At 45.7% G+C, this 27,391-nt stretch overlaps 2 protein-coding genes across 4 annotated transcripts in view; both read right to left on the bottom strand.

Moving 5' to 3' along the window:
* ADAM8 (ADAM metallopeptidase domain 8) overlaps positions 1 to 1,030 on the bottom strand; it is a 24,754-nt gene extending 23,724 nt beyond the window's left edge. Inside the window, exon 1 of the mRNA XM_026089276.1 lies at positions 1,026 to 1,030. Within this exon, the coding sequence (XP_025945061.1) occupies positions 1,026 to 1,030 (5 nt within the window). The remainder of the gene's footprint in view (positions 1 to 1,025) is intronic.
* A 7,266-nt stretch (positions 1,031 to 8,296) lies between these two features.
* The window catches only part of TUBGCP2 (tubulin gamma complex associated protein 2), a 35,020-nt gene continuing 15,925 nt past the window's right edge, over positions 8,297 to 27,391 (bottom strand). For all 3 annotated transcript variants that reach the window (XM_026089278.1, XM_026089279.1, XM_026089280.1), the window contains 8 exons: positions 25,422 to 25,602; positions 24,527 to 24,699; positions 22,981 to 23,109; positions 21,372 to 21,492; positions 19,571 to 19,714; positions 18,865 to 18,993; positions 17,828 to 17,991; positions 8,297 to 8,880 (listed from right to left, as the gene is read on the bottom strand). In XM_026089278.1, the coding sequence (XP_025945063.1) occupies positions 8,775 to 8,880; positions 17,828 to 17,991; positions 18,865 to 18,993; positions 19,571 to 19,714; positions 21,372 to 21,492; positions 22,981 to 23,109; positions 24,527 to 24,699; positions 25,422 to 25,602 (1,147 nt within the window). In that variant the 3' untranslated portion in view covers positions 8,297 to 8,774. The remainder of the gene's footprint in view (positions 8,881 to 17,827; positions 17,992 to 18,864; positions 18,994 to 19,570; positions 19,715 to 21,371; positions 21,493 to 22,980; positions 23,110 to 24,526; positions 24,700 to 25,421; positions 25,603 to 27,391) is intronic.

Genomic DNA, 27,391 nt, shown 5'->3' with positions numbered 1-27,391 from the left:
GGGGGGCACTAGGGCACTGGTGGGGGGCGTCCGTGGGGTCTATGTCCGTGGGGCACTGGGGGTGACGGCCAGCACGGGGGGGTGTGTGACCGTGGGGCACTGAGGAGGTGTTTGTGGAGCATTGCAATTGCCCGTGGTGCACTGGGGGAGCCCGAGGTGATGGAGGGGCTGCGGGGGGTCTGGGGTTGTGCGTGGAGGTGTCCACTGGTCACTGCGGGGGTCCTTCCTGGCCCTGAGGTGACAGAGAAGCCAAGGGCACAACATGGAGCTGAGCTGTAAGGGGACCTGGGGGGACCAGGGGGCATTGGGGAGTATCAGTGAGGCATCAGGGATCCTCCCTGGCCCCAAGACAATGGAGGGGCTGGGGGCACCATGTGGGGCAGAGCTGGGGGGACCACTGGGGGGACCCTCCCTGCCCACGAGGTGATGGAGGGGCTGGGTCCAAATGGTGGGTGCCGGCTGGGGCTGCAGCAGGGCAGGGCACTGGAGGATGGGAGAAAGGCAGCAAGGGGGGCTGGCGGCTATCTTCTGGGGCTCCAGGGGAGAAAGACAGAGCCCAAGGGACACCCACGGGGTTGTGCTGCACAGCCAGTGCTCAGGACACAGAGGGGGCAAGTTCAATAACCACAACAGAGACCCCAGGTCCCCGAGGGGAGAGTCGTGACAAAGACAGTCACACTTGGAAGTTTGTCCAGCCTCCAGCCTTATGACCCTCCAAGGAGGGAGATTCCTTATCCCCTTTTTGAGCCCTTTGCACCCAGCCTTGTAAACATCGCAGTGCTTTTCCTCTTCTGTAAATTCAGCCCCCAGGCACTTGGAAGTCACCATCCTTTTATAACTGTGGTTTAGGTGGTAGGTGACCATAGCATTCCTCTGCACATCGTCTTCTTTCTATGCCAACACTATTTCTTCAAAAATTTTGGAGGTCATGTTTCCTAAGCCTCTTCCTGTGCTTCTGGTGAGTTCATATGGTTTTCACCCAGTTGTGCTCCCCACCTCTGATTTCACTGAGATCTCCTCTTTACCACATGGTTAATTCCTGTTTTTCCCTTACCCACAGGCTAGCTAGCAGAGGGAGTAACGCAGAGACTTGGGGACAGTGTGCAGAAAGATGCCTCTTAAACACTGACTTATGATACTTTCACTGTGTTTTGGGCCAAGACCCATCAGGAAATGAAGCTGTTGTAAGGCTCCGTGCTGCCCGGAAAACACCATTCGAATCCGAGCCCCTGCCACCACTGCTCAGAGCGTCTGCTGGCTGTTTGGCTGCTATCTTGGCACTGGATCGGGGTTGTGTGCTATAGCTTCCTACCCCGAAGCCATAGGTGAGGGTTTATCTCACTGGAGATCAAGCAGCTGCAGAAGAGACCACGAGGGATTGAAGGCAGCATTTGCATTTAACAAAAAAGAGGGTTGGGCACTTAGTTCAGAAGTTGCAATAATTATGCATGGCTGCATTTCACCAGGATGCGAGCTCCCTGAAGCAGCAAACCAAGTGCCTATTTTAAAAGCAAGTACAGGACAAAAAATTTCAAAGCTTTGCAAAATCTCAAAATCATATTGAAACCATCACTGCTGAACACCTCCTGGCACAAAAGGATATGATTTACAGACCAGAGCAATGATGTCATCACCAAAGAGACCAGCAAGCCCGGAAGGTCTTTCTACCAGCTGATGTGTCAGCTCCATGTGTACACCAGTCTGGCAAGCAGGGCTTTCCTAGACTTGTGCCCCCATTGGGGTGCCCTAGCTGGTGCCTTCTGTTCCCTGGGAACAGTCTTGAACCCTACAGTGCTCTTGATATTCTGTATTCTTGAGTTTGGGTCAGTGGGACTCAGCAGAAAGTCAAAGCAGAGCTTATGGCTCCACCATCATCCTATAATGGCCCATGAGTGTTTGCAGAGCCCTTAGGTAGCTTCAGGGACTATTTGGCTCTTTGTTTTCATCGCTTGGGATTTATTATGTGGCCTCCTAGTTTATACTGATTGCACAGTTGACTCCCTTTCAGAAGTGGGCCTGAAGCTACAAGTTTTGGAAAAGCCTGGGGTGGCCAGGGTGGCGTACTCCAGGAATGCCCTGCTGCTTGCTAGCAATGGGGCAGCAGAGCTGATGGAACGTAAGAAATGGCGGGCTGTGAGTATTAACACAAATGTAAGTGGTAAGAGGAAAGGCAATCTGTCAGTTAGAAGTCAAGGGAGGGGATTGCTTAGACCATAAGACATGGGCTCCACTTATTAGAGGACAAAGTGGCAGAAGAAATGCTTCTAGAAGAAATGCTAGAAGCTGCATGTCATCTAGTCTTGAGCTGCAGGCTGGGTTTGTTTGCTGCCACTTCCTGGAAAGTTGTGTTAGGCTAACAGAGATGCAGCAAGCCATTACAGGCATGGGAAGAGAAGACAGCTGTACTATAGCAGCTGCGGTCAGGACAGGGTGCTGTATGATACCCCCCCCCCCCCCTTGTTGCTTTGTGGTCAGAGCCTACAGGATGAAAGGCTGAGTCCTGAGACTGTGACAGTTCCATTTTGACCACTGATCAGGAGGACTCCCGTGTTCCTGTACCAAGACATGGAAAAAAGGGATTTTTCCAGTAGACTACAAATTTGTTCCACATTTCTGTCTGCAGCTTTTCTTTAGTTCTGCCTTTAAATACGGACCTTTATTTAAAAAAAAAAGAAAAGAAAGGAGAACTCCATACTTCTGGAAAGAAAATTGAAATTCAATCTTTTAGTATCACAGCTCGTTGAAGAATATAAATAAGAGACAGGGAGAGAACTTAGGCGGATGCAAAGGGTGACTTTTCTTCTGTTTCCTGCTGCTTCTTACAGACGGTCCCTCCTGAATTAGCCCAGTGTTAACTCAGCAAAATCCCAGCTTGCAGAGCAGCAACAGCATTGCAGGGGGGGGCTGACAGCTAGCAGAACAACAGTAAGCGGAAAATCCCAAGGCAGCCATGCTCAGCTCCAGGAGGAGGGAGAGATCCGGCATCCTGTTACAATCCCAGCAGCATACACACCTTTTCTGCTGTTGGTTGCCTTTTTCAGAGGGGAGAGAGAGAGGAAGGAGCGGTCAGAGAGCAGAGCTAGAACTGCTGTTGCACCAAATTCCCATTTTGCCATGGGAGGCTGCATGCACAAGGCAGAGGAGAAGGTAAAGCATGGCTTAGCAGCTCCACTGAATGCCAGTGTCCTATCACCATCCTGTCCTAGTGAGGGCCAGCTCTGGACATGTCTGGTCTCTGACGCTGAGGCCCTCACCCATACTAATAGGCTCTAACTTGCAAACTAGTAGACTGTGCCCCAAGGTGCCACCTGGGAAAGGCCAACTAGCTTTTGAGGGTGTTGGGTGGTTGGTGGCCAGGGACTGATTGAAAATCCATGCATCAGAGATGAGGGGATGCTGGACACTGGCCCTGCTTAATTTACTAGTATAGACATAACCAACACAACCTGTCCAAGACAAACACACTTCTCTTGCAATTCCCAGTTGGGATGTGCACCCATGCTGGGGTCATGCTACAGCCGCTTGCCAGAGATGGTCAAGACAGTGGGGAGAGCCCCAAGGATGAACATCCACACCTAGAAAGCTCAGGACAATCAGTCTTGTCAGCAGAAAGTGGCTGCCCTCAAGATAATTTAGCCCCCATGCCATCAACTGAAGCACTGACATTGAAACAGAGCCCTTCTCCGTGCTCGTCTTTGCAGGCGTGTGCAAAGCACAGTGCTGTGTGCTGCTCCAGCCCAGTCCTCATGCGGACACCCTGCCAACTTGGGGAACCATAGCCAAGAACAAGCAACCGTTGTGGCCAGCTGCACACTCTCCAGGACTTGACAGGCAGGCGCAGATCACAAGGGGACCTCCCATCCCCTGCCAGACCCCCTGAGTCACCACCTGGCAGAGGAAGCACCCCCACTTCCTGCTTGGAGCTGGAGCTCTCTGCCACACATGGCTTCAGATCTCCACACGGGCTGAGGAGCTTGCACGGATGTGTGGGCGCTGCTCACTCCTGCTTGACACCGGATGTAAGGCAGTGATTTCATCAGGACCGCCGCCTTGTAGAAAGCGAGCAGCTGTGCTGGGACTCTGGTGAGGCACCCAAGAGGAACTGCATGGTGCTGAAGGATGGGCTTGAGGCTGGACCGGTCCCTGCTCTGCATGTTGCAGGCTTTCAGCTCTCAGCCAGACTGCTGTGGTCGAAGGCTGGAGACTGAAGCTGGAGAGCTGTTTCTAGTCAGGGCTGACTGCAGTGAACCCAGTCGTTCACTTTTCCTCTGGCCCACAGGGCATCAGCAAGTAAAAGTGATGTCCCGTGACACTGTAGAGAGCACAGAGAGTAGAAATACTGAGTGATGTAGCAAGGGCCAGGCTGCCAGAAGGAATGGGCTTATGTTTCCTAAAGGGCTGCATCCCAAAGGACAATGGTAGCAGATGAGGAAGGGCCAGGGCTACATGGAGGTATCAGGACCAGGTAGTAGGACCAGCACAGCCAACACAGAGCTGGTCCCACTGTGACATGGCTGGGGAGCGGGACACCAAACTAGCAAAGCAATAGCATATATAAGGCACAGCGTTGGTCGCTGGCCTCTGCCATTCAGCACTGGAGTTTGGAAGTGTCTCTTGCCACATGTGTGCATCCCATCTGCTGCCCCAGCACCTCTTGGGGCCATGGGCCACAGGAAGTGAGCCAGCTCCGGATATGGTGACGCACAACCACCGAGTTTTGATCACCCCAGGGAAGGAACTGGATTCTTTGCCTGGGTCCCTAACGCGTGTCTCTGTATTGCCCTTGCTCTTTCTGTCTGCTGCCCTTCCTGTTCCATAGATACGGTGTCAAAAGGTGTCACACTAAAAATACCGTTGGTTAGAGGCTAGCATGCACACCTTGGTACGTGGCCAGCTCTCTCCTCAGCCTGCTCTGTGCTTGAACTGAAGGCAGGATGGAGAGAAATTAAGCCCAGACCCGCTTTAGACAATTTGCATTTGGACACAGAGCAGTTCTGAAGTTTCTTTCAATATCTCTGCTACTTTTCAGAAGCCATGGGCCACAGGAACGGTGAATCCCAAAGCTAAATAACTGTACTGCTTCCAGCCAGACATATATTTATATCTGTATGTATATGTATTGCTCCATCGGATACACGAGCAACCAGGAATGCCACTTTCATAGGGTGGCATCTAAGTGTGAAGACACAATGAAAGACTGGAGAGGGTCATCCACCAGGGATCAAAGAGCCAATGTAGACCTAGTAATGTACAGGATTTCACACAGGGAAGAAACAATTAAGCAAGGCCCTGCATAAGCCTGGGGCTCTGGTGTAGGAAATAATGTTGCAACAAAGCCATGAACGCAGAAAATTTCAATAGGATGGGAGTGTGATTTTAGTTTTAGAACAAAACTGATTTAATTCATTCATGTTCACCCTCTCATACCCAAAGGGTCATAGGCCCCAAGAAGCCTGTGTCCAAGAAGTCTTGGCACTTTTCAGGCACCAAGATGTATGTATCCAATTTGTCTGACCAGAATTCCTTGCCGTGACCTGGAGGGAAAGGGGTGCTGCCTAGCAACTTGTCCTCATCCTCTCCTGGTTTCTCCTTAGGTTGGTGACCACATGCTGGTTTTGGATAAGCCCCTTTTTCCCTCAGCAGGGATTGATTGCTCCATCCTGTCCCACCTCTGCAAGTCAGCAGGATTACTCACAGTCCTCTGTCTCTTGGCCCGGGTGTCCTGGGAAGCTGCAGGGATCTCAGTGAACTGCTGATTTTGGTGCTATCAACACCTGCCAGTGGTAGAGCCCTTTTCCTGCTCTTTGTTTCTTCTGGTGCTTCCAGCCCTAATACTCCCATTCGTGCCTGTTCATAACAATCTCAACATTTCTATTACAGGTCTCCTCAGCTGGGCGACAACCCTTGCAAGGTGTGCAGAGCTGAGCTGGCTTTGAAGGAACTACTGACCACCCATGCTCTACAATGCACAGTGGAAAACCTGGCTCTTAGACTGGACAAATGACAAGCGGCAGGCAGAAGAGCCGATAAAGGTAGGTGGGATGTCGCTTCCTTCACTGGGGAGAAATAAGCTCTTCTGGACAATGAGGTACCAGCTGCCACACCATGAGATATGTGGCTGCTGCATACAAATACGTTGTTTTTTTCCTGCTTCTCTCCTGGCACAAGATGGCTGTGTGTTCCTTCTCTGCAGTATCACCGCACCAGCCTTGCTCTACCCGCCTCACTCATGGTAAAGCTGGGAGTGGAGGTGACACACTCCTGTCTACAGTTCCAAGCTTTCAGGAAAATGTTAGAGCTGGACTCAAGTCTGCTCTTGGAGAGAAGAGCAGCTATATCTAAGTGGAGACCAGTCAAAGTATGGCAACCACCAAAAGCTCTCTCTCACAACCAGCTGAGCATCCCGTTTGTGGGTCACTGTCTTTGGGTGTTTGAGGTTATTAGCTAGTGGCCTGGTGCTGGGGACCTTGCCATTGCGTGTATGTGGGGGGGGGGGGAGCTTCCCATCACCCACCCCTGGCAAATGGCTGGGATGACAACACCTTTTAAGATAAGAATGTAAATGGTCTGTGCGTGAAATCAATCAGATGCACAAAACCCTGGAGGGCATTCATGAGGAAGACGTCCATCAGCTAGATTAAACAGTTACCCAGGGAGCTTCAAAGAGACTTCCGAAGCAAAGCAGTCAGCCTGAAAAGAACAAAACTGTGTAACAAGGTGGGGAGACACTTTGGAGTAGAAAGTGCAGCAGTGAAAACCTGGTCTGACGCTGCCAGAAGTTGCCCATCGGCATCCATACCTCTGCCTCAGCCAGGCAGAGCAGCCTCCCTGCCAAATGCCGAGAGGATTCTGCATCCAACTAGTTGGCCAACAGTACAGGGTGCAACAAGCAGGGACCCACAGCTGGGGTGTTTATGTGACCTCAACCGGGGCTTTCTACCAGTGTGTGGAGCAGCAGGCTGTAGGGAGCACCATGGTTCCCATAGAGCACCCACATCCCCTGCAGGAGGGATGTGCAAGGAGGGGAACGAGCACGCCCAGGAGAAGGGGTGTACAGGTAACCTACCTGTCCTGTGAGAGGGGTTGTCTGTGCATGCAACAGTGTGTGTGTGTGGTCAGAACTTCTCAGGGTTAATTACAGATAGGTGCCTAGAAATTTTTTGTTAATTTTAGAAATTAACACAAGTGTCTGGTATTGTGGTTTATCTGTTGTATTACTTCTATTGATCCTGAATGTATAGTTCACTGATCGCTGGTTAATTACATGCTATTAATCAAAAATGATGTGTTCAGTCATCAACTTCAATCCTGATTTAATCAATCCTGATTTAATTTAAACTGCATGAACTGAGCAGTTTTTCCCTGCAACAGCCACCATGCTGCTTGTTGGTGTGAAAATGTGTGTCTGATCAATGGTGACATAGAGCGAGAGACAGATGGAGCTGCTAGGGGAATATTTTGAGCTTGAGATGTTAGACAATGAGACCCAGACAGGTTTTTCCTAGAGACTAAAGCCCCTCTGCCTATTCAAATTGAGCTCACCACCACCCGGGAGGGACACACAAGTCACTGTGAAGTGTGTAGATCCACAGAAACCTAGGGGAAATGGCAGACAGACTTCTCCAAGGCTCCTGGTCACCTTGGTGAGGGAAAACAGGGAACTTCCCCTTCCCCATGAACTACACAAGCACTGCAGCCCCTCTTCTGTGGGCTTGCACCACCACTAGCAATCCTAGGGGCAGTTTTACATAGCTCTGTGCTGGCCACAAGCCTTAGTATTGTAAGACCCCCTGGTAGTGATGTGAAAATGCCCGTTCCGAGGAGCGGTCCTATCCCTGAAGAGCCATATGATGCTGGCTGCAGTCTCTATCCTCAACCTCAAATTTCAGATGAAGGAATTCTGTCCCCCAGGTCCAGGACTGGCTGTCCCCCTCCTCTCCTTGGGTATCTCTCCCTCTGCCAAGCTGGGAGACCAGTTTTAGGCCACCAGAGCAAAAGGGAGTCTGTCTCTTACCTCTTACCCCACTACAGAAGAGGGTCCCTGCAAAGGAGGAGGTGAGGGAGAGGAAGGGCAGGTTGTTAATGGGAATATTCAGCCCTGTATCGAACAGCCCTTGCATGTATTCACACACTTGTCACTGAGGCCCCTGGGTCTCTGGCATTTGTCTTGATTGTCACTTGTTATTGTGAGACACTTTTTTTCTCTTCTACCCTTTACCACACTAGCTCTCAAACTGACCCATGAAATTTTTATGGCTGCATGACCCTGCAGATACTCTGGAATAATGTGTTGAGGACTCAGACAATGTGATTTTAATATCACATATTTTCTCATCAGCTCTGAACACCACCTCAACAGTTAGAGCAGCTGATCAGCTTCATTGCAGCAAACCCCAAATCAGGCTTTTCTCACTTGCCAGCTGAGCCAGATCTGTGTGAGTTGACCAAAATATAGTCACCTAAGACTAATTTGCACTGTAGGTTCCATTAACAGACAAAATAATCCTGATTTTTTTAAATTTTACAACACACAAATACATCATTTTACAATGTAGTAAAAAAAGGACTTAACAAAAGTCTCTCAGAAAAGAAACTCCATTACATACATTTCAGAAGATTAAATATTCCCCTGTCCCTCTGGGTGACCCTGATGGTTTGCTCACAACTCGCATGGTAAATGTAAAAGGCGGAATACTCCTAGCTAGAAATAAGCGGACATCCTGTTCTCTGCCGGTGCAGAAGAGATGGCAGCTAAAACAGGCAACAGCAGGGCTTCACTGGACAGGTACAACCACATGGGGAAGCAAGGGAGCTGCTTTCTGGCTTCGCTCTGCAGACATGTGCTCCAAACGCTCCGTGTAGAATCCATTGAAGTCCAACCTGAGAGACAAAAAAGGGAAGTTTCAGCAGTCTGCTTGCTCAACGCTCCCAAACAGAGCGGCACACAACAAGCTGAAAATGCTCCCAAAGGCCTCTGAGAGGTCAGTGCTGCAAGTACTGCAACACATGCTCATTGGAGTGCTTTACGGCTCACAGGCAGCAAGGGGATCCAAATACACACAAACTCTTTTATGGGGACAGATGAATTTCAGGATAAAGTTTGACAAAATGAAGGGTTTGAACCAAAGCAAAGCATTTCATGTCAGAGCACTGGGCTAACGTGGCTCCACTGCACCAGGCACCTGAGCTCGTGTCTCCACACGGGACTGCCCCAGGCTGGGTAGACAGACCAGCTTGTTCAGAATGAGGTTGGGACATTTATACTGTGCAGCGTATGTTGTCAGTGACATCTCTTCTACGCTTGTGCCTTGAGTGTCCTCCTGCCATTGGCAGGAAGGGTGGGGCTCCCTCAGTACCACTCTGTGTCTCTGCCAGCACCCAACTTTGACAACAGGCAAAATTTCATCAGTTATAGTTGTATAAAATACATCCGAATAGATCAATTACTAATAGTTTCTTCTCTGAAGCCACAGCTCGACAATACAACCCTGAAGATGTGTAACTCAGGGACAAGGCACGGTGGCCCATGGGTAAGGGCTGCAAAGTCGCTGCACCTTCCTGGGCCACATCTACCAAACTGCAGCCTTCCCATGTAGGTGGACACACTGCTGGCAGCTCCTGAACAGGAAGGCAATGCATGGCTGCCCAAACCTCTGCGAGATCTGAAAACCTCCCTAGCAGTATTGGGTAGGGGGATGTGAAGCTATAACTGCTCAGTGCTATCCACAGTAGATATTTTTTCAGTCACTGTGCTCTGGGAGAACGAGACTCTTAAGCGAGCAGGAATATGTCAACCAACACACAGCACGGTATCATGCATGCTGAAACACGCTTCTAACGGAAGCCTCTTGATACAGACCAAGAGGACAGCTACAGCAACACAAGGCTTGAATTAATGCCTGTCATCCTGCAGATACTGAATTTCATCCAACTGTTTTTAATCCCTTGTCTCCAATTGTGCTCATCCACACATCCTACATAACATTTGTGGCAGGGGCACTTGGTGCCCTGGCTCCCTCCCAACAGCAAGATCTCAGTGCACACAGCTTTTCTGACAGATTCAGAGGGGGAAGGAGAATGCAAGAACACACATACGGATCAGGCACCTGGAAGGACTGTATGATTAAGTGGTACTTTTTTCTGAGTGACCAAGCAGTAACCCTACATGTTCATGTCACCCAAGAAAAGGTATGCTTTCATTTGTCTCCACTTATCCCCTGACTGCAAAAGCAGTAGCTATGTCTTGAAAAGACATGTGGGGCAGTTTCCCTCCTAAATTATCTCTTTAAACATCGAACTCCTGTATTAATATCAGTATGAAATCCACCCTATCAGTGTAACTATTGCAAAATGCTGCAGTTTCCATTACCACCATCTCCTTGCTAATAGGAGTACACTTCAAACAGATGCACAATTCAAGAAAATGAGTAACTGGTTGAAAGGTGCTCAGCCAAAATCACAAGTACTGCTGATACATTTAAATGCATCTGTAAAGTGGACAAGATTGGCAATATCACAGTCTTATCTCCTCAATAATCAAAAAAATCTTTCAGGCTCCACAAAAACACCCAGTTCCACTACTGCTGTGGCCTTCCTTAGACAGATTTCTGGACTATGAAGCCACCTAATACATGTGCAGTTCTTACAGACAGGTACCCCGGGAACATTCAGCAATATTAGATATAAGTCCGTGAATCACACAAAAGTTACTCTCTTCATTTCTCAAGTAAGTTGTTGTAATACTAAATGAATGGGCACAATATTTGAGCTTCATGTTGCTTAACAACCTTACACAAACGGCAACAAATTGTTCCTTGACATTTTTTGTGACTGCAGAAAACAGAGCCTCGACAGATGGAATTTATCTGTTGCTCTCTCCTGGCTGAAAAGCTGTCTTTTCTGGCTGGAACTTTTATTCATTAGTTTTTGCTTCACATCATACATGCTAGTGGTCTTCCTCTTAAGCTTAGTCATTGCTATTGCCTCAGACTGGTAAAGGAAGGATATCTGATAAACGTTATCAGCAGTTATGTGCAACATTTCAGAGTATTTGGAATCAAGTCTTCCATCTGACAGTTACTAATGTTGAAAGAGACATCTGACATTACTATGCTGTAATTCTTCTCCTTTTCACTAGTGGAATGTGAAAGAGCGACTGTAGATTTTCTGCAATTGCAGACTCTTTGCCATTACTGCTGTTGATGAAGACAGGACACCTGAGCAGCACTTCCACATACTGAAGATCTGCGAATTGTGTGCCCCACACTGCTTTGAAGGAAATCCTCTAGATGCCCCTTTTCTATTTTTTAGTGCTACAAATACGATGGTTGTACCTCAGTCACTCAGTAAAAATTTACCAGTACTGTAAACTGAATAAATATTAACCAGGATCACATAAATAAAAGCCCAGTACCAGAATTATGAACAAAAGGTGTATTTTATCTGTTTTACACTGTGACCATCATCTTTGAAATGTAATCATGTAAAGAGGTTATCATATGTAAGAAAAAAACAGTATATCTTACAAACACTTCTGTCTCTCTCTCAGATGTGTTATTTCAGATGGGAAGTTTCCATCCTGGTTCTTGGGTTCCTGTTGCCATAGAGTCCAGGACTCAATCCAATAATCTCTACAGACTGAGTGAGAGCTAAATGCCAGGTCTGGGCACTCACCATGAGACTTTCACTTTTTAAAACATTATTGAGCAGCCTGTAGAAATGGAAACACATGTTCCCTTTATGGCCTGTTATCATAGAGTATTTCAGTTAAAGAAATTGGGATATCTGTTTTGTTATGAAAGGTTCAGCCATGTCCAGCATGTTGGTGAAGACTCACATGGTCCTAGAAGGTCCAAACTGGAGGACTTGAGAGTGATGATAGTCCTGACAGTACAAAGACTCAGACCTCTGCAGCCCTTCAACAGAACTAGGACATGGAAATACCTGGGGACAAAGGATGGACACCCTGTTCCAAACAGCTGACTGCAGCTTAAGTCACATCCTCAGCGTAAACTGCCAGCGAAAGCATTTTGTTTTCTTACGTACTGCGTCAATCACCATACTTCTCCTTTCTTCTGAAGTGGGAAGTATTCAGTGTAAGAACTAGCTCTCCATATTTGGAAGAACTGGCTCCACAGCTGCCACAGCTCAGGAGTCACCTCCTGCTAGAGCTAACACTCCTGTGGGTAGCTCCAGCCCATGGCACCAGAGACCCACAATCTAACAGGATGCACAGCCAGTCGCCATGGTGCAGCATTAGCCTGTCCCACCATCCTGGTGGAAGGATAAACAGTTGACAGAGAGTGGAGAAGGCAATGATAAAGGGGTAAACCTACAATGCTAAGCGTAGGAACAGTGTTGGAAAGTAGGCAACAGCTGAGTTATTGCCAGAAAGGGTCTTACATTGATGTAACCCCTGGCATTGCATGTGATAAAGTATGATGTAAGGTTGTGGGACTTCTACTGTCATGGAAAGAGTGGTCAAGGACTTGACATTGTTCTGAATTCCTCAGTGAGCTGAGAACCAACTCAAGACTCAGACAGAGCTAGATGATCCCACCAATGAGAAGATCTCCACATGTTCTTTATGAGACCTAAGGACCATGGGGCCGTGATGTTCTTCTACTAAGAGTGCAGACCACTTGGTCTTCAACACTGCACTGGCCATGCCCAGAGCTGCCTGCAGCAATGTCCAAGAGGCTGGATCATGGAGGTACTTGCCATTAAGGTCATCCCAGATGTCTCCTGGAGGAAGCATCACAAAAAAGGCCAGTCTGTTCAGAAGCTTGTACTGGTAATGATAAAAATGCAAGCGCTCAATAAGGAGGGAGACAGAGCTGGAACACTGAGGAGTATATGCTCTTGCCTGGACAACTCAGCTGTTTGTAGTCTTGATCCCCAAATCTAGCCTGACTCTGGATGCTGCTGTGACACCTGGGAATGATGGCAGTGAGGGGAACACAAGAGCTTAATACCTTTAGCCAGTCCATTTTTCTACAAATGGATTTTCCCTGAAATCTACAACAGTTCCACTGATAATCTGTAATGTCCAGGCAGATGGAAGTTGATATAAGATATCCAGAAGGCCTTGATAAGTTGCATCATCATTTTCTAAAAGGATCCACAGACTTAGTTGTTCTGGTTTGTCCCAAAAGGAATAGCAATCACTTGAACAGTTGGGGCCTCCACTCACAGCCACAGAAAAGTCTCTGTAGAGTTTTCAAGATGAAAAGGAGACTTCAGCCTCTGGTCACGTCAACACCCTGAGTGAATCAGGGTTATTGGGAGTAGGGAGGAGGGGTCTTTACCCATCTTCCCATTTCAGGGACTGAGTATCAACCAACTTGGGCAACAGGCACAAACTGAAACATAGACAGTTCCATCTGAACATGAGGAAAAACCTTTTCACTGTGAGGGTGACAGAGCACTGGAACAGGTTGCCCAGAGAGGTTGTGGAGTCTCCTTCTCTGGAGATATTCAAAACCCACCTGGATGCAATCCTGTACAATGTGCTCTAGGTGACCCTGCTTGAGCAGCAGGGTTGGACTAGATGATCTCCTGAGGTCCCTTCCAACCTCAACCATTCTGCGATTCTGTGATTCTGGAGGCAGGAAGATAAACTCTAACCCTGACAGGGGAAGGAAGCAGCAGACTTCAGAGCAACAAGCAGTCCTGTGGCATCACATCCCCTTTCAGATGTCTGCAAGTACCACTGTCCTCCTTTTCATGACAAATACTGTCTTCCAAGGAAGAAGAAAGACATGTAATTCTTTATAGTGCTGTGGGAGTTGGTAGGCTAGACTCCACTCCTGGAAGCACCAATGGTAACAGGAAAGAAAGATTTCAGTGTTTATCCTTGGTCTCAGCTCTGTGACTCCTCAGGTAGACTGGTGCCAACAGAGGAGGTCAGTGGCTGTTTAAATGTATGGTAGTTGCTGGTCAGGAAGTTCTCAGGAGAAGTAAAGGACAACTGAAAGCCCAGTTTCCTGCTGGAACTCTTCACAGAACAGCATTTCAAAGATTGGTGCCAGGAATCCTGGAAAGCACTGTCAGATACTGTTAGAAAAAGAAACTGAAAGCTTTAAGAGCCATGGTATTAGGCAGGGATGGGGTTTGGAAAGCTAAAACCCACCTGGAGTTGAAACTGGCAAGGGACGTTAAGGGCAACATAAAGGGCTTCTGCAAGTACATAAGCAAAAGGAAGGCTAGCCCACTGCAGGGGGCCTGGTAACAAAGGATACAGAAAAAGCAGAGGTACCAAATGCTTTCTTAGTCTTGGTCTTTATTGGTAAGACCAGCCTTCAGGAGTCCCAGGCCCATGAGACAAGAGGGGAAGTCTGGAGCAAGGACGACTTATCCTTGTGGAAGAAGATCAGCTAAGGGAACCCTTAAACAAACTGGACATACACAAGTGCATGTGACCTGACAGGATGCACCCACGAGTGCTGAGGGAGCAGGCCGATGTCATTGTGAGGCCATCCTTGATTATCTTTGAAAGGTCATTGTGAAGTTCCTGAGGACTGGAAGAAAGTTAATGTCACCTCTATCTTCAAGAAGGGCAAGGAGGAGGATCCAGGGAACTACGCACCAGTCAGCCTCACCTTGATCCTTGGGAAAGTGATGGAGCAACTAATCCTCGATACCATTTCCAGACAAGTGAAGGACAGGAAGGTGACTGGGAGTAGTCAGCATGGATTTACAAAAGGGAAATTATGCTTAACCAACCTGACAGCCTTCTATAGTGAGATGACTGGCTTGGTGGATAAGGGGAGAGCAGTGGATGCTGTTTATTACAACTTTAGTAAGGCTTGTGACACTGTCTACTGTAACATCCTCATAGACATGCCGATGAAGTACAAGCTAGAGAAATGGACAGCAAGGTGGACTGAAAACTGGCTGAACTGCCAGTTCACAACCAGAGGGTTGTGATCAGCAGCGCAAAGTACAGCTGGAGGCCAATGACTACTTGTGTCCCCCAGGAGCTGATACCCCAGGGGTCAATACTGTTTAACATCTTCATTAATGACCTGGATGATGGGACCAAATATATCCTCAGCAAGTTCACAGATGATACAAAACTGGGAGGAGGGGCTGATACACCAGATGGTTGCGCTGCTATTCAGAGGCACCTAGACAGGGTGGAGAAATAGGCAGACAGGAACCTCAAGAAGTTCAACAAACAGAAGGGCAAAGTCCTGCACCTGGGAGGAATAACCCCTTGCACCAGTACAGGCTGGGGGCCAACCAGGGAGAGAGCAGCTTTGCGGAGAAGGACCTGGGGGTCCTGGTGGACAACAAGTTGAACATGGGCCAGCAATGTGCCCTCATGGCAAAGAAGGGCAATGATGTTCTGGGTTGCACTAGGAAGAGCTTGACAGCAGGCTGAGGGAACTGATCCTTTCCCTCTGCTCAGCACTGGTGAGGCCACACCTGGAGTGCTCTGCCCAATTCTGGGCTCCCCAGGACAAGACAGACATGGATTTACTGGAATGAGTTCAGCAAAGGGACACAAAAACGATTAAGGTACTGGGACATCTCTCATATGAGAAAAGGCTGAGAGCGCTGAGTTGTTTAGCCTGGAGAAGAGAACACTCGGGAGGAATCTTATCAATGCTTATAAATATCTGATAGGAGAGTGTAAAGAAGATGGTGCCAGACTCTTCTCAGTGGTACCCACTGACAGGACAAGAGGCAATAAGCACAAATCAAAACACTTAAGAAAACGCTTCTTCACTGTGAAGGTGGTCAAACACTGCAACAGGTTGCCCAGAGAGGTTTTGGAGTCTCCATGCTCGGAGACATTCAAAACCCAACTGGACGTGGCCAGGACAACCTGTTCTAGCTGACTCTGCCTGAGCAGGGGCTTTGGACCAGAGGTCCCAGAGTTCCCTTCCAACCTCAACTATTCTGTGATTCTGTGATTCCTGAAGATTAAGCTGAAGATTGAATGACCAGCAAAAAACACAGTTCACAAAGACCAAATAAAGCAGAGAACAATAAGGCTATACTTAAAGAAAACAGAAGACAGGACAAAGTACAGTTAGGAGAATGGTCAAAGTACTGTTTATCCCCATGTATCCTTAAGCAGTTAAGAAGAAGTAAATAAGGACCTGGTATGTTCTGCACTAAATATAAAAGAGATTGGGACAGGAATCCCTACAACAACAAAGCAAAAAGAAAATATATCTGATTACCAAGTTATCAGGCACATTTATGAACAAGACTACATACCACCAATGGCAGACTCTAGCATATCTACCACTGAAAGCATTACAACTTTAGATGGAAAATATTCTTAAAACTGGTGAGTATCTCCTTGGTAAACAAAGGGCCTTTCCTCAGAAAAAGATGAAAGGAAACAATCAACACCTAAAAAGGACCTTAATTTCTAGCAAGTCCTGTAAGAATTATTTACGATTGCTTACACATGAAAATAAGGCTACACACTGACTTACAGACAGCACCAAGAAACTAATGGATGGTTAAGACGGCTCTGTTCTGTGTGCCTGCCTGACACCTATGACAAAAAAGATAAGTCTTGAGTGTCCTGGGCTCACACGCACAGTTACAGTGCTAGTGTGTCTATTATGCATACAAACATAGAACAAGCACTTAAAAAGAATTGGTCTTTAAATATTTTAGATACTATAAACTCCTAGCCTATAAATTATGCCTATACCACGCCTCCTCACTGGAAAAAATAAGTAACCACAGAAAGAAATTGTGTTTTTCATACATGCCTAACAGTCTGCAAGTACCATCTTTGACGAGTTATAGCCTTTGCCAGGTGTGGAATGGCTAGTGTCCAACAACTCTAACACATGACTTCCACCAATGTGACTCTTGAGATGTCAATTCCTGACCCTCGTTTGCCCTCTTCTTCTGCAGTCATGTGCATGCCTCAGCTGAGCATTTCCAATCTGCAGGCTGCTAAGTTTTACTGGTGTTTAACTATTGAAAAACATATCCTAGCCACAAACACCAAAAGCCACTACCAACAGCAAACTCCATAGTTGCAGTTATTTCAGTTTTTCTCATAAAGTGCTGGTAGCAGAATCACAGAGCGAGAAGCACTGTGTTTGCATAGCACACATGCTCAATTGAAGATAATGGTCCTAAAGCATTATCTGTGGTTCATCAAAGCTAGAAATACCAAGGTTGGTCCCTTCATGCTACACCACAGTATAACACATCTTAAAAAGCCCAACAACACTAATATGTAGCACCTCTATAGCAGCTTTTCATATATAAATATGAATCATTTCAAAGAAGCCCTTGTGCTCCCCATTTTATTGAAAAAGAAACACAGAGGTTATAGAGCAGCAGCAAATCCTGGATCTCTTGATTCTTACAGTATACCTGATAGAAAATACTGTGTACTGGACTTCTAGGTACTACTTGAGTAATTTTGATTCCTAAAAAGCTGGTAAGTATTAAACATATTTACGGATGCTTATTTAAATAAATGCATGATGTGAATTTAAAACAAAATAGCCATTTCTGACAAATTCCTTGCACAGTTCTCTCATCCTGGATTACTTATGCTGTATTCTGAATAAGCTTATTCAGGAAAAGTTTGTCTACACAGTGAGATAATCCCCATGAAAACTATCTCTTGAATTAGATTTACAACACTAATAGACAAATTTCACTTAATTCAAATAAATGTATATATATTTTTAAAGCCATGGGCTGAAATGCAAAGCAATGCTTCTTGTTTCAGTGTGCTCATTGATGGGGCAGACATGCACAGTTATAAACAGCAATCATTTCTCCTGGGCTGAGTAACACGGGAGAGGAAATTACTGAGAGAAAACTACTGGCTCACCTGTAGATGATGTTGAGCATGCTATGCTCACAGTCATTGGTGCTGTAAACACTCAGTTTGTCCAACAGGTCCAGGAGATGCGTTGAGAAATTGCTATCAAACTTGTTGATAGTTGCCTCAAAGCCAGATGTCAGGTGCAGGTTGTCGGCATGCTCTGCTAAAAGCTGTTAGGAGAAAGTAAGAGTGGCCCCATGTGTTTGCTGATTCACACTTGCCAAAGAGATGCAATCACTCCTTCCCTTTTTCCAGACCCGCACAAAAATACTGCCATAAAACTTGACAATTGTTTAGCCACCGAAATACATTTTTTGAAACAACTGCAAGGTCCTGGGCAGTTAAAAGCCTTGCCCTGCCTATCTGGGAGAACCCCCAAAAGTACATCCCAGTAGAGCGGAGTTATCTTTATATATATGCTGTTGTTGCTTGTTTTCAAGCAGCAGGAAAAGTCTGCAAGCAGAAAGGGAGTGTCCCCTAAACCAGGCTATAACCTCTGGAGTACTCTGATTGCCTTGCAGTTGGATGGCCCCAGGGGCTGTCTGCCAAAGTGGAGAGTGAGGTTCCAGCAGATAGGAGGCAGCCTACTAACAGCAAAGCACACAGAACAATTTGCTTATTAAGTGCACATCTAGAGAGGGGAAAATATGAACAAGACAGCCCAGCCATGAAAGGGATGGTCTGGAAGGAGTCATACTCTGCCGCTAATTGGCTCACTTGTCACAGAACATTAGGGAAATAGCAGAATTGAGTCACAGAAAGCCTAGATGTAGATACCCATTGCATAGCTGAAAATACAGCTAAAAACTTAAAAATGATAGCAGTGACTGCTTTGGAAGAGAGAGTCTTGAAAGCAGACTTTTTGAGAGCAGCTTCAGTGCTCTACGCTACCCTCAAAAATTGTCCACGACTCTGCAAAGACACTGCTTTCAGGGCCAGAGGTGCCCTGGATCCCTAGAAGGTAAGAGAGCCATTCCAACCAGACTGAAACCCCAGGCAGCATTCAGAAAGGAAAGGGCCCAGCTGTCCACCCAGTGCTGCACCTTGTTAGTCAGCTTCTTCTTTGCAGTCTCTTCAGCACGCTCCTCCTCTGTTGGTGGACCCAGCATCGTGCCGTGCTCTAAGGTGAGCCGGTCCATCTCATTATCCAGCTTCATGCTCTGGGTGAACCTCTAGGAAGGGCAGCGGGTTGGAAAAGCAATTAGAGCCTATTTTTGTCATTATGACAAAGCACAAGACTGACTTGATTCTGCTGGCTCTGCAATGAGCTAATCCCCATGAAAGCTAATTCTGAGATTAGATTTAAAATGTTAACAGACAAAGCTCACTTAACTCAAAGGAATGTTTGGCTATGGGCTCCCTGAGACACTGATTAGAGCCTGACAAAGGAGATCAGTCTCCATGGGTCCTGCCAGTCCTCACCTGGCCCTCACAAGATCATGCCAAAAACTAAAGAGCCCTACAACTTACACCTCAAATTCCACTGCAGGACTGGCTAAAGTTCATCTGAACCTGATCCCAACATCGACAAACCAGCACCTAGAAGAGGGAAAAGCCCCAAAAAACACTTCTGAGAAAGGGTGTGGATATGAGTGGTCAAGCTCATAATTCCTTTTGGCTGGAAGAACAGAGGCTCTTCCAAGTGTATTGAAGACAAGAGGTGTCAACCTGAAAGAAGGGACAGTCACAGCTGGCCGGCAACCAAAGCAGCTGGCATTGGTGTAGAAAATATGGGGATGCTGTACATACCTGCATGCAGTTTGTGAACATGACACACACAGACATGAGCTTGGAAAAGATCTTCAGCAGCTCTGGGTTGGTTAGCATGCAGTCCTTCAGGCAGTTATCCAGGAAGCTTGTGTGGTGGCTCAAGACATCATCAATATTAGAAGCCTGTTACAGGATAGCACAATAATGAAAAATTGACACACAAGGGCTGCTGTGCTGCACTGGACCAAAGCTCTAACCCAGTATTCGGCCCCTGACAATGACCTGTAGGAGATGCACTAGGGCATGTAGAGGTACTTCTTAAACATCTTCCAGCTTCCAGGAACCTTCTGAGCTGGAGCCTGTATTTGCATTACTGTATTCAACAGCCTTTCACAGGCTTTTCATCTTTGATTTGTCACATCACCTTTTCAACCAAATTACTTCAAACATCCAAACCTTCCATTGGCAGTGAGGCTCAGAATGGAGTTACCTGTTTTATGATCATTTGGTTTTAAATCTGCTTGTCATGCCCACTCCCTGAAGCTCACCTACTATCATCTTTTCGATCTCAGTAAAGTCAGGTACAATGAATGGAAAAGAGAAAATGAAATCAGAGAACCTGAAAGGTCAGTAAGTTTACAGGGCTTAAAACATGCAGGTGAACAAAATGAGGAATTGGGAAATGTTACTTTTGAAGGGTTCTGTAAAATTTTAGTCCATCTCTGTTACTTCAATGGACTGTTTCAGTCCTAAGTTCTAAACAAGGTTAGATAAAAAAATCCTCCCACTCTATAATTTTGTGGGATGTGCACAGGCTGAGAATACAAGTCAAGCTTAGGAAAGAGCCATAGGACTAAAATTCCCAAGGTACCTGCTCAGCTTCATCAGGAATAGTGATCAAGCAAACAAACAAACATAATTTTCAAACAACTAGTACAGAACAGGGATAAATGCGGCTCTCTGATGCGATGAAGGTACTAGTTGTGTTGATGAAGACAAAGATGTTGTGAAGATGAAGATACTAGTTGCATTTTTAGGAAGAGGGCAGCAGAGCTTCGTGTGGAAGTTCACAAGAAAAAACTCTGACAAAGAAAAAAGTGGCATAAGGCATTGCATCAGACTGGTAAGGACCATCCTTTTCTGTCCTAAAATGCAAATGAATGGAAGAACTACCCCAGTCTGTTGCTTAAGGAGGTTAAAGAGCCAGTTCTGCATGCTCTATTTGTAAAGAAATGATGCTTTTATTTAAATCAAGGAAGATTTTAGCTAGAAGCTGTGGATATCTCATCCCTGGTGAGCAGTTTTGAAGGACTGTGCAAAAAAGCAATTGCTGAAACAGACACCTGACTTAGCTGGCAGTGTTGAGATGTTCACCTCGCAGGTCCCTATATCGCAACATTGCTTATGGTTAGACTTCTCCTGCCAAAGCCCTGGTAGAGGGCATGCTCCAGGCCCTCCTTCCCAGAGATTTAAAAGCCCTGAAGGATTCTGAGGATGATGGGAAGCAAACACACATTTGGAGCATGCCTCAAAGAACTTTGCCTACTCGCAAAAACTTCCTCTGCTTCAAGTGACAACTTGTATGCATATTCATACCATGGGCAGCTTTGAATCAGTACCACTATACTACTATTTAGAGCACCCCTTCATGTACACAGCAACGACACAAATGCTCTACTAAAGATTGCAGCAACCCTCAAGGCTTCAGAAATGAAGAAGTGTCTGGTGAAGGCAGTGCCTCCAACAAAACGTTTAAGAGTCATCTGCAATAACTGAAACTGGGAGTTTTTTCCTATGTTAAATTCAGTAACTTGAAACTTTTGTTTCACCACACACTCACCAATTTCAGGTTCTTCTCAAGAATGTGCCATGTTGGCTCCATCACTTCAAACATCATGTAATACTGAATATTCTGTACAAAATTCAACATCCGCTGCCGCAGTGTGAAAGCCCCAGCAAACCTAGGGGAGATATTACACCCACACAAATCAGGGATAGCAAATGCCACTGAGAACTATAACCAAGTTTGCACGGCAAAGCAAAGCACAGCTAAATATTTCTGTCTTAGCAATTGCACTGCTGCAGTGTGAGAGGGACTGTAAAGTTAATGCAAACCGTCACTGATTATTTTCAATATATTTAAATGGCTTTCCCTCAATTACTCGGTTAACTTTTTTGAATCTGTTGTACAGTGGACAATTATTTTGAATATTTGCTCATATTCAACTACAAATGGACAGTATTAAAGCCATTTTACTAGCATAACTATCTAGTGAGACATATATTTGTTAACAGGACAAAATATAACATGAACAATGGTTCATGTCTCTTTCTGGATTATAAGCATTTACTTGTTAAATGAACACTAAAAAATGTTCTGTTTATTGCATCAATACATTCCAGGGATACAAATAATTTAATCAAATCACCTGCTATCTAGGGAATTTAATACAATTACCCATTTAAAATAAAATGGTGGGATTAAATAGGAGATTCTTTCAATGATAGTTTGTTTAGGCTCTGGGAAACCAGACTGAAACCTGACATCAACAAACTGGAACAGGTCACCTGGGATGGGGGAATCTCCATCCTAGAGGCTTTTCAAGACTAGCTAGACAAAACCATGGCTGCCCTGACCTAGTGCTTGTGACAGTCCTGCTGCGAGCAGGAAGTTGGACTAGAGACCCCCAGAGGTCCTGACCATCAACACCTCTACAATTATAGGAGAACCACCACTAAGGCCATGTTTGCTGAGGTCAGCCCTAAGGCAGTTGAAGCTACTACATGACAAGAAAGTGCCAGCAGCAAGGCAGAAGGTACTGCCTTGCAGTACCGGGAGATCTGTCTCATTCTCCAAATTAGCATCTACAGCACCTGGAGTGCAGATCCAAAGATGAAAATCTACCCTCATAGATGGAACAAGACAGGATTCTCTAGGAAAACATCCCACCAATTCTACCTTACTCAACTTTTATCAGACCAAAACCCCCCAACATTAGCCAAATTGTGTACTGGTCACCAGTTCTTGCTAGCAGCATCATTATAGTCTGGTCAAAAGAGAAGAGTGTTGCTCTTAAACTAGTGGGGTCCTTACTAATTGTGCTCATGCTAAAGTGTTGAGCAAGACGATGCATGCACAGATGTCCTCAGCTGTAACTGTTCAGTGTATAATGAGCTAATCCTGAAGACCATCTCTTCCTTTTTGAAACTTTGTGCCAACAAAGAGGAAAGCCAAGCAGCACAAAGATTCATCGAGCAGATGCTTCATACTTAAACCTAAAATGTTACATAAAAAGTTGTACATTCTCAGCCTGTCAGAAATACGTAATGATCTGTTTCACATGAAAATGACCCAATTCATGTCACGATGTACCTATCTAGTAGATATCTATCTAGTAACAAGGAAAACCAAAACTTGAAAAATGAATCACCAGGAAAAATGGCCATACCACTTAGCTGAATGCAGGGAGAATTGCTTGGCAGTCTTATTGCTGATCCAAACATTGCATAACTGTCTTTCCACATGTTTGCAATAGAACATGTGTCTGAAAAGCATCTGGTATCTTGTTAGTGCTTTCCTGAAAAGAAAGGAGAAAACCATTCAGATCAAATCCTGCTCTGATGGACAGGCAAAGCTGTGAAGACTGAGGCTGCTCAAAAGCAAACAGTCTCTGCACAGTATGTTTCTTACGCCTTCAGACACCCACAGTTCTGTACTGAAACAATGCAAACCAAAGAAAAAAATCACATTCATAACCATCTCAAAGAAAAATTCCCCTCCAGGGAGTCCCTCCTCCATATTTCCTGCTACTGGGTACATCACCAGTCTCCATCTTCGATTCTCTTGGGCTACACTGGCAAAAGGTCACTCACACACATGCTGGGATGGAGGGCTGAAAGCCTGCAGTCATGTACCCATTGTGCTAAGACTGCTAGGATTGCCTAAACAATTTACCAGGATTCTCCAAAAAGATAAAGAAAAACTGTAACCAAGCTACAGGCAGTGTTATTCTGCCAGCAATTCACTGTCAGAAGCAGATGGGGATGCTTATTTATAGTTGCAGGGACCGGATTCAGGTCTGCATTCAGACACTTCAGCGTAGGTGTCTACAGAGCTCCAGTCGATACAGTTTGTGAAACCTCACCATATAGTATTTTCACTACCATAGTTACCATCAGAGCTAATGCACCCATCTTGCTATTAAGAACGAGACATAATTTCAAAAGGATCATGTCATTAGAAAAGTCACATAGTGTTGACTGATTTTTTTAAAGGTGAAATTAAGGGTTAAACTAAGTGTTGGCATTTAACAGCTAACATCTCTCACCTTTTTCACATAACACTGCCTGCCTCAGCTGTCTTAGCTCACAGTGGCAGGATTGCCAGTGTTTCTCTGGGGAAGCAGGGGCAAGCCACTGCAGAAAAATGAAACATTCAGTGCCTCATAACTCAACCAAATGCAAAACAGTTGCTACAGCAATTCTAGCAAAAGCCTGTATCCTTCTAGTTTGGGACCAGGGCTACCAGCAAATGCATTATTTCTGCCCTCCACATTTGAGAAATGTTTGGCTCCTACACAAATATCCTCTCAAAACAGCCTACTGTCAAATGAAGATCTAACCTAGAACACTTTACCTCAGGGGAGATATTTCAGAAAGCCATAGACAAATGAAAACCAGACAACTGGTCACAAGGAAAACCAGCAACCAGTTTGAGAAAGCATCGACTGATCTACATCCTCCTGCTATTTAAAATGGAAGCCTGAATGCCTTATACATGGTCTGGTAAGGCTTCACTGAAGGGACAGTCCATATCCTACAGTCTACAAGCAGAGCAAGTGCAGCTCAACAACCCCAAAGCAATCCCTGCTAATTAGAAATTTATAATGTCACTTGAAAGATACAGACTTCCCCCCCTTTTTTTTTTCTGGAAACAGGTTTCAACCCCAGGGAAAAGCTTGTGTTTTGTTTTCCTTCAGTGGATTGATACACTACCTGTTTATAATAAGGGACAGAGGCCACTTAACAATGTAGTCAAAGGAAAATGCTTCCAGACCACTGAGAGTGAGCTCTGTGGGATCTGCACTAATAATGGCCTTCTCCTGTTTCGTTTCAATGGCCAGAACTCGCAAGAGCTGTGTAATGAGGTCATGGGGCATCAAGTCAATCTGTAAAGAAATGAAGAGCAGGATAAAATGAAGCCACAGGGTACTTAACAACTACCGCATAGCAACAGATGTGTGACAGAACACCTGTGCCAACTGCAAATTATCAGAGTCACTCCCAAGTCACCAAATCAACCCAGGAAGCAATAGTGAAAGGTATGCTCTCAATAGCGCTGCAGCAGACACCCTAGCCGTGCCACGGAGGTGTTTAACTATCAGCATACTACATACTACTCAGCTGACTGCCTTCCCTTGCCCTCGGCCTCTATCAGGTCTATTTAGATCGCACACTCCCCGTGCTTCTCCATATCTACAAAATACTGGAGCAGAAGACCATTTTGCTTGTCTTTCAGTCGAGCTGCAGTAATTACTACTGGGCAGGACTTCTAATCAGGTAGTTTCTTGTACTCTGAAGTGGGTATCCAAGCTGAGAATAAGCATGATGGACACACTACTGCTTCCATCTCGTTCTGATGCCACCCAAAAGCACCTTCTCTATGTTCAGACATCACCAAGAAAATGCAGCCCCTTGTCCAGGATGCGTGCTTCCAGTTGCTAACCTGGATGAAAAAGCTTACCTGGAGAAGATCTACAGAAGTACGGTCATCAGCTCTGTTTTCCCTCACTGCACTTTCTGAAAAGTTCTTAAAGGCACACAGATTTTCCCAGTACATAGCAGGTCTTCTGGTCAAATTCAATTATATTCTGCTTGCACATACTCTTACCTTTAAATCATCCTTGAAAGGATCTGTGTTGGCCGTGCTCATTCGCAGGGCTAATTCAAGCAAAGCCTCTAGCCTAGTAGTTACAATGTCATCTACAGGCTTCTTAAGTTCCTCTTCTGTGAGATCCATGAAGTGAACAAAAAAGTCCCCTTGATCCATCAGGAAATAGTGCTTTATAGATCTGCTCAAGAAAATGAAGAGACAATTCATTAAGTATTTAAAGACCAAGTGTATCCATGTATAACACTAATTATACAGGAACAAAAGCAATCAATTCAGCCAGCCTGCTGGTTTTGATCACAAAATATTCCTCTCTAAACACAGAACACACAGCATAAATAATCCATTTGGAGCCTAATCTTTTATACATGCCCCCTCTTTCTCCTTCACCTCAAAGTCAGGATGCTTTTGGGCAGTCGGACCAGGGCTGCTGCTGTTCTTTTTTCCTTTAAAAATGTACCTTAAGTAAAAAAGCATGCACTACACTGCTGAGCAAAGGATCATACTGCTATCCTGAACAGCAAAGCAACTTTCAATGAGCCAAGATCCACCCAAGAGGCAGTTGCCAATTCAGAGCAGGATCTTGGTCTCCTGTGAATGAACAAGTATCTGTACTGATTTTTGAAGTATTCCGGGTATCTGTGTTGACTTTTGCTGCAATATGATGTATCAACTTCAATCTTCACTTGGCATGAAGTAGAGTGAACTGCAGTGGACCAGGAACTTGGAAACAGTTCACAGAAGAGTTGGAGGATGAAAATAGCATCTGGCCAAAGATCACAAATGATACCTGCAGTTTTCAGAGCAAAAATGAGATCAGCATAGCCATAAAACAATGTAGTTGAAGACTCCTGATCACTGCTAGGTCGGGATAACACTCAGCCCCTTAGTTTCCCTGACTGTCATTACTCTCTTGAACCAAGGTAACTTCCACAGCCACAAGGAAGTTGTGACAATGTCAGTGGTTAACTGAGGAGAAAAGACAGGCAGGGAAGCAAGATACTTGCTGTGGACATATCCCAAAGCCTCTGGTCACTCAGTGAGAACCCAAATAAAAACCTGATCTAGTGATGGCAATAATCACATTTCAAGCAGGAGATTGAATTAGACACCTGCAGAGATCCCTTCCAACCAAGATTTCTGTGATGGTGTGAAATAGGTATTGAAGAGAGAGAGTCAGCACTCTCATTTTACTGATGAGAAGTGGTTATCCGTCACATTTCTCTGTGATTTGATCATAGCCATACCACCTCAATCTTCAAAGCTCACTGGAAGCTGAAGCAGCTGTTGCCTCCCTGCCCCATAGATTATATATATATACAGGACAGCTGCTGAAAGATCCAGCAGAGAAGTCTATTTCTAAGGTAAGGAGGTCACAGACATCAGTCCCAGCTGGAGAGGCTGAGCAACAGCTTAAGCTGAAGCTATACTGTGCCCCAAGAGAGGATACATGCTGTTAGAACTTGGAGACCAGTATCTTTTCAACAGTCCTGTTAAGGAAAGGGGGTCTGGAAAGATGACAGACATTAGCAAGGCTAGGTAGAATCTTCTTAATGATTGGCAGGTCTCAGGCGGCTTTCATGACCTGTTATGAAACAGGACATGTTCTCTGGTGGCTTTCACAGGCAGGTATCAGTTTCAAAGGAATGAACCATGGATCTTCAGGTTTCCCCTCTATCCAGTTCCTCCATTCAGCTCGTAATCCCTCCCACCAACTCAGCTGGAGCTGTCGTGTTCCCAGTTTTGGAGCAGATACCTCTGTTGTGACTACAACTTCTTCAGACCTAGCAAAAAGCAGGCCCAAAGCAATCTCACTCAGCCTGCTAGGCACATTCACTTCAGTTGCCATTACTGTTACAGCTTATGTCTCCTGATCAGCAGTTTCTCTTGCTTCCCTTAGAAGGTTTGTTCCATGAAGCTCAGACCACTTTTTTTCACTGTCTGTGTGACTGGCTTGAAGCAGAACCTCT

This window comes from Apteryx rowi, unplaced genomic scaffold (assembly GCF_003343035.1).
Source record: "Apteryx rowi isolate R43461 unplaced genomic scaffold, aptRow1 scaffold_807, whole genome shotgun sequence".
In the NCBI taxonomy this organism is placed as follows: Eukaryota; Metazoa; Chordata; class Aves; order Apterygiformes; family Apterygidae; genus Apteryx; species Apteryx rowi.
This window is presented reverse-complemented; position numbering and strand designations above follow the sequence as displayed.